Source organism: Chrysochloris asiatica, unplaced genomic scaffold (assembly GCF_000296735.1).
Source record: "Chrysochloris asiatica unplaced genomic scaffold, ChrAsi1.0 scaffold00017, whole genome shotgun sequence".
Lineage (NCBI taxonomy): Eukaryota > Metazoa > Chordata > Mammalia > Afrosoricida > Chrysochloridae > Chrysochloris > Chrysochloris asiatica.
In genome coordinates, this window is record NW_006408535.1 from 29,596,288 (window position 1) to 29,603,785 (window position 7,498).

At 47.7% G+C, this 7,498-nt stretch overlaps 1 protein-coding gene across 1 annotated transcript in view; it reads right to left on the reverse strand.

Annotated features, from left to right (window-relative positions):
* Positions 1-1,500: 1,500 nt before the first annotated feature.
* REM2 (RAS (RAD and GEM)-like GTP binding 2) overlaps positions 1,501-7,498 on the reverse strand; it is a 6,691-nt gene continuing 693 nt past the window's right edge. Inside the window, exons 2-5 of the mRNA XM_006835452.1 lie at positions 3,498-3,839; positions 3,152-3,225; positions 2,275-2,482; positions 1,501-1,949 (exon numbers count right to left, since the gene is read on the reverse strand). Coding sequence (XP_006835515.1) covers positions 1,654-1,949; positions 2,275-2,482; positions 3,152-3,225; positions 3,498-3,839 — 920 coding nt within the window. The 3' untranslated portion in view covers positions 1,501-1,653. The remainder of the gene's footprint in view (positions 1,950-2,274; positions 2,483-3,151; positions 3,226-3,497; positions 3,840-7,498) is intronic.

Sequence of the window (7,498 nt, forward strand, 5' to 3'; positions counted from 1 at the left end):
TGTTGTTAAGTGCTGTCGAGTTGTAGAGGTTACGAATTATGACATTTTTGAGGGATGCAATTTATTTCATAGTAGATGAGTAAAATAATCATTTTGCATTTGGCAGACATTAGTGAAATTCCTGCTCTATTGCTCACTGCTGACTTCAGGCAAGTTACTTAAACTCTCAGTTTCTTCCACTGTAAAATGGGTAATAACACCTTAAATAGTTGTTAAAGAATTAACTGAGATAAAATCCATAACTGCCGTAATTCTTTTTATCATTTCATAACCAGTCATGTTCGACTGATCCTTTTTGGCTCCTCCCCAACTGCTCTCCCATCTTTCAAGTTCTGGGAGCCTGTGTGGAGTTGGGTGGCGACCTGGTACTCTCAAGTAGCTGTATTGGGGTTGAGGGGAGCTGCTGCCTCTGCTCTCTTTGTTCAAACTCGTGTCTCAGGCAGCAGCAGGCGTGGGCGTCCCCAGAGGAGGCACTGACAGCTTCAGTTCTCATATGGGCTTTGCAGGTGATGGCTGGGGTGGCAGGGCACTGCCAGGGGTGGTGCAGGTACACCCCATGGTGCCCCAGTTGATGAACCTCTCTGGTGAATGGGGCCGCCTTGAGCCAGCCCAGTTAGAGCCGAGTGCAGCTCTGGGAGCTGTGTGTAGCCTCCAGCCTGTTCTTCACAGAATAGGGTAGGGAAGGAGCCTTTGTGCCACAAAATCACTAAACAACTTCCCACAGACTCTGCTCCTTTCTAGATCTCTGAGGGCCTTGTCATGGATGAAGTCAATTCTGGAGTTTCGTTAGAGACTTAGGTTCCTTGTTCTTATGGGCCTAAGTTTTCCTGCCTGTAAAAGGTGTTTCTATTCACATCAACCCCTACCCCATGTCTTCAAGAACAAAGAGTTGAGAGAACAGGTGAAGTAGAAAAACTGTTTATTGAAAAGTGAAGTGGTGGCCCTTATTGCTGCATCAGTGGGCCCTGGGCCAAACAGGGTTGCTCAGCATTTCACACTAGTGCCTCAAAGAGGAAAAGTCTAGCCATACATTACCTTTAACAACGTTAAAGGGCAGTGCCATGGAGTAAGGGCTAATCCAGAATCAGTTATCAAAAATACCGCTTCTAGGCCCTTGCCTTTAAGATCTTTTTAAAGGAAAAGTGGACTAGGGCGGCAGGCAACGAAAGCCTGACGTTGGGTGAAAAGTCTCTGAGAAGGGTCTCCATGCCATTACCTTTAAGAATCTCTTAAAGGGGAGGCATATTCGCGCAGAGTACAAAGGAGGAAAATTCGGTAAAGGAGTCTATAAAGCATGTTTTCAGTTCTTGCTTTTAGAATCTCTTTACAGGAGAGGGTGCCAAGCGCGAATTAATAAACAATATACCTTGCAAAACTTTCCTTCCAGCTCCCCACCCTCCCACCCCCACTAGCCCGAGCCTATCACCGCCCGTGGCGCGCATGCTTGCAGGTCGGCATCTCCAGGCGCTCTGGGGCCTGGAGACGGGCTGGGGGGGGTTTGCCTCCCGCGGCCACACCAGGTCATCCTGGTAGTATTTGGTTTCCTAGACGGCTCCAACAAAGGTAGCCGGACCCGGGCGGCGCAGGGCGGGACGAAGGGTGAGCTGAGGGCGCGGTGGCCATGGCGACCGCGGTGGCCATGGCGACCGCAGCTCAGAGCACTGAGAGGTCGTGGCATGACCTGGAGCGCTGCTTGAAGAACTTCGCGTTGCGCGGCACCAGGTTGGCGAGAAAGCGCTTGGCCTTCTTGGTGAGGCTCTCACGGCGTGCGGGCGGCGCGGGGCCCTCGGGACTGCCCAGCTCAGGCCTCTGGACCCCAGCTCGGCCTCTGCTCCGTCGCAGCCGGATCTGGCGCACCGCGCCCTCGAAGAGCTCCCGCGTGTTGTGGTGCAGCGCTGCCGACGTCTCGATGTGCTTGCAGCTCAGCGTCCCGGCCAGGTGGCGGCCCTCTGCAGCAAGGGATAGGCTCTGGCATCTGCAGGATCAAACTGACACCCCCCCCCCCCCCCCGGCGAGGGTGCGTCTAGGGAGTCCCGCGTGGGTTGCGGACGGGGATCGAGGGCAGACGAATCCCACGTGAGAGAACAAGGCAAGGGCCACAGGGTGGGGCAGTGCCGATGCGCAAGAGAGGGAGAAAGGGGGCCGGAAGGGGACAGGGGTGGGGGTGGGTGAAAAGCCTCAGTTCAGTGCTCAGTGAGGGTAATATAGTCTTAGGGAGAAGATGTGGGAAGTGAGAGAACGTTCCCCTTTAGGGAAGGAGTTCGGGTTACACACCCTCCAGTGAGACCTCCCTGGAGCGAGCCAGGTCGCTCTTGTTGCCAACGAGGATGACAGGCAGGTCGTGGTTGGGTCTCCCAGCCCGGAGCCGAAGTAAGGTTTCCGGAACTTTGGAGAAGCTTCTTCGGTCGGTGACTGAGAAGACGATGAGAAAGGCGTCTCCAGTCTGAAGACAGTGGTCTCGCAGCCACCCCCCTGCATCCCCCTGCAAAAGGGCACAAAACCAGGGAATGTCAGGACAGGAGGCATGGGAGATCTGTATGTCACCTAGACCTCTAGGATGAGGTAATGGGCTGTGAAAGAGAAGCCATCTATCTGCTTAGCACCTCAGGGTTAATTGTGAAGGTACCCCAAGAGTGTTTGTGGAGGAGGGAGGAGTTAGTAATGGGAGCCCCACTTGGAGAATTGGGGACATAAGATTCGAGACTAGGGGTGCCAGCCTACTTTCTTATGCTTAAATTGTTGATTCAGAAAATATTAATATTAGTCAAGGGTACATAACTTGGCCTCTCATTTCTACTCATAAACCTTCGCTTTTTTTTTTTGTTTTTTTTAAACTTCTCTGATGCTCCAAAGCTCTCAGCTCTCTATTGGATCAGACTCTTCCAGTCTGAAAAATTTATGGATGGGGTCAATTTCAGGATGTTCAGCTTAGCTTTCAGCTTCAAGGTTTGTCAATCCAGATGCTAACTTTCCTCTGAGTCAGAATATCCAGTGGTTCATTGCGTGGGCCTTTGCTCTTTGAGATGATACAAATGAAAGGTCAGGTTTGAGGGCCTGGAGTCCCCCCAGCCTTCAGCCAAACTTTGCCTCCCCCTAACCCACAGCTCTTTCAGGTGTCCTTGTCTGCTGGCAAACACATCTTAGTTCTCACCTGTTCCCAGATGTCATATACAACTAGAGTCACTTCCTCCTTATCCACCAAGATCTGTCTCTCATAGGAGTCCTCTGTGGGAGGAACAGGGAGAGGGAATAGAGTGTGTTAAAAAACAAAACAAAACAAAACAAAAAAAAACCTCCCCAGCGCTTGTGAGACCTGGTTACCAGAGATGCTTCAGAGTTTAACCCAGGGACCCCCTCCAGGGAGGTTGCCACAGAAAGCCTTTGGTGAAGCCTCTGTTAGGTTCTTGCCTCTAGGGGATGCTCATACCAAGAGCAAGTCCCTCACTTGGGCTCCAGAGGCCCCTCAACCCCTGCAAATATGTGACACCCCCACATACCTGGGTTCTCAGGTTCATGAGAACTGTCTCCCTGGAGATCGCTGAAAGTGCCTGCAAGAGTGCTTTTGCCCACACCGCTCTCCCCCACCAGCATGACCCTGAAGATGCTATCATTTTGGTTGGGGGCTGCCTCTCCTGAGCCCAGAGAGTCAGAGGAGTCAGAAGATGTGGCATGTGGTGGCCAGTCAAGTTCATCTACGGCCTGGGCCCGCCGAAGCTGGTGCTTGTAGGGGACAGGCATACTGCCTCTTCTTCTGGGGACCCCTGGGATATGGGTTGGAGTGCTCCTGTCCAACTCTGCCAGGAGTTTTTCTGGCTTCCTCAGCCGTGTGGCAACTGCTTCTAGGGAGCAAAGAGAGGGAAGCTTTGAGTGGGGTGTGCTGAGCTATCTGCAGATGGCTCATTCCTAGCTGGCCCATCCAGGCCCAGTTCATGACCATGAACCCAGAAGGAGTTGAGACTCTAGCCAAATCTCTTACATAGAGCTCCTCTAGAAACCTGAACTGGTCCGGCTCCAAAGAGCAGACCTGATGGTTTCCAAGTGTGCTCCCAGCCACAAACCTGTTCAAAACATGCCCCATGCAGAAGTGGCACATGTTCGCAAGCACACACACCCACTCACACTTCACAGTGACATACAGGCACACCCCTAGACTAGGCCTCTGGCCCCAGCTGTCCCTCCTTCCACCAAGAGGCCCTGCCTCCCAGTTTCCTACACAGGCAATCGCTAGTCTGAGGAGAGAGGAGAGGGATGAGAAGCTGAAGCTGCTGCCTAAACTCTGCGGTGGATACCTGCAGAGTGAAAAACTTTGTGGGGAGCCTGTTCCCAGGGAAAGGATTTGATTTTTGAGATGTGTATCGGGTCTCTGTGGCTCTGTCTATGAAGGGCCTTCCTTTCCCATGGGTCCCACAGGTGAGCATCTCAGTGCATGCTTGTGTGAGAATCTTTTCACATTCCTGGTTCTCCCTGGAGTGGGAGAGAATACTGTGTTCACAGAAAGAAAGAGAATGTGTGTGTGTGTGTGTGTGTGTGTGTGTGTGTGAGAGAGAGAGAGAGAGAGAGAGAGAGAGAGAGAGAGAGAGAAAATGAATGAATGAATCACCATCAACCTAAGACTGATTCCTATGAGACAGAGGCCAGAGATGCCTATTCTGTACAATCTTTTTACAAATTCTGATTCCAATTGTCTGTCCATGACACTCTCTTCTCTGTTGAGTTAAATAATTAGTTTCAATGGCCACACAGAACTCATGGTTAATACAATTATAGGAGTTTATTAGGGAAGTAACAGGTTGAAGAATGACTCAGAATAAAGAAAGACTCATGATACAGTTATTTGGTTAAGACAGCCTCTTAGGTCTGCTTGCAGGTAGACCTCTCCCTGACCCTTGGCTTTTTGGTGCTTGGTCCCTTGACCCCTTGGGTCTCTTGAGTTGCCTCGGCTTGTGCAAGTATTCTGAAACTCTTCAGCTTCACCGCTAATTGCCCAACTCATTCAGCTTTTTTTTACTTGGTGCACTGGGTGCCTTCTGGTGCTGGTCCCCTGGTTCAGCTGCTGCTGTTTCTCTGCCATTACTTCTCACTGTTTCTCACTATCTTTGGCATACAACTCTCTTTCTCTGGTGTCTAGGATGTTCCCAGCAAAGGACCCCATGTTTAAAGGATAGATTCTACTCTCATCTCTTCTTGGTGGCAGTTAGGATTTCCCCTGCCCTGGAACGGTTCTTTTTAAAGCCAGGTGATATGGTAAAACTGACTAATTATCTTGTTAAGATTCCATACCCCTTATGTGCATAGTCCCATTCCCACAGGGATTCCACACACCTTATTTGCATTATAAGCAAGTTGTCTAATCACCTTGGTGGACTTTGAACACCTTATTTGCATAGCTCCACCCAGTAATTCTGTAGGTGTTACAAGACCATGAAGAGAAAGGCCATACAAAAGCAGTTAAATGCACTGCAGACCTGGTGATAAAAACGATGCTGGAGATCATGTGATAGAAATTTACAAGATCTATGTCCTATCTGAGTCCTTGTTTGGCATTGTAGGATATGTGCTGAACTGGTAAAAACAAGATTGATGGTCAAACCCACCAGCTGCTCCCAGAAACCCTATGCAGAACTGCTATGAGTTGTAACTGACTCAATGGCACACAACAAAAATATGACCTATTTATTGGAAATATGTTTTTTCAACTACATAAATGGTGACTATATATGTGGACCTCACCAGATGGAATACACAGGAATCAAACCAATTTTATCAGTGGAAACAGATGATGGAGAAGCTCAATATCAGTCAGAAGTAGACCAGGGCCAACTGTGAAACAGACCATTGGTTGCTCAGATGCAAGTTCAAGTTGAAGTCTAAGAAAACGAAATCAAGTCTATGAGAGCCACAGTGTGATCTTGAGTATATCCTACCAGAGTATAAAAAACATCTTAAGAATAGATTTGACACATTAAACGCTAATGACTGAAGGCCAGATAATTTGTGCAATGACATTAAGACATCATACATGAAAAATGCTAAAGGCCATTAAAAAATAGGAGAGAAAGAAAAGACCAAAATAAATGTCAGAAGAGACTCTGAAACTTGTTCATTTTTCAAAAACATTTTATTATGGATTGAATGAAGATTTACAGAGCAGGCCATCAATTTTGCATTTAAAAAACCATGTACTTTGTTTTATCTCAATGATTGCAGTCCCCTCCATGCAATAACCTTATTTCACTTTCTCCCTATGGTTCTTATTTCCTTTGCACCCTCCTCCCAGCCCTTCTGAACTTTTTCCTTAGGTAAATGTTGCCCTATGGATCTCAAATGGTGCACCATTCCACACTCCCACCCATATCTTGGTTGTTGTTGTTGTTAGGTGCCATCGAGTTGGTACCGACTTATAGAGACCATCTGCACAGCTGAATGAAACACTGCCCGATTCTGGACCAACCTCACTACCGCTGACACGCTTAAATCCATCAATGCTGCCACTTGGCCAATCCATCTCGTTGGGGGTCTTCCTCTTTTTCTCTGACCCTCCACCTTGCCAAACATGATATCCTTCTTCAGCAACTGGTCCCTCCTGACATCTGGTCCCTTCTGACAACATCTTGAAGTATGAGAGATGAAGCCTGGCCATCCTGGCCTCCAAGGAGCACTCTGACTGTGCATCTTCCAAAACAGATCTATTGGGTCTTTTGGCGGCCCTTGGCACTTTCAGTATTCTCCTCCAACACCATAACTCAAAAACAGCAATTCTTCTATGGTCTTCCTTATTCACTGTCCAGCTTTCGCATGCATATGAGGTTATTGAAACTACCATGGCTTGTGTCAGGCACACCTTAGTCCTCAAGCTGACACCTTTGCTCTTCAACAATTTTAAAAGGTCTTGTGCAGCAGATTTGACTAATGCAATATGTCGTTTAATTTCTTGATTGCTGCTTCTGTGAGTATTGATAGTTGATCCAAGAAGAATGAAATCCTTGACAACTTCAATCTTTTCTCCGTTGATAAGAATGTTATTTATTGGTCCAGTGGTGAAGATTTTTGTTTTCTTTACATTGAGATGCAATCCATACAAAAGGCTGTGCTCTTTGATCTTCATCAGTAAATGTTTCAAGTCCTCTTCACTTACAACAAGCAAGATTGTATCATCTGCATATTGCAGGTTGTTAATGAGTTTTCCTCCAATCCCCATGCCATGTTTTTCTTCATATAACCCAGCGTCTCAGATTATTTGCTCAGCAAATAGGCTGACTAAGTATGGTGAAAGAATAAAACCTGTCATACACCTTTCTTAATTTTAAACCATTTAGTGTTCCCATGTTCTGTTTTAACAACTGCTTCTTTGCTCAGGTACCGATTCCTCATGAGCACATTTAAGTGTCCAGGAATGATCATACTTTACAATGTTGTCCATAGCTTGTCATGATCCACACAATTGAAAGCCTTTGCATAGTCAATAAAGCACAGGTAAACATCTTTCTGATATTCTCTG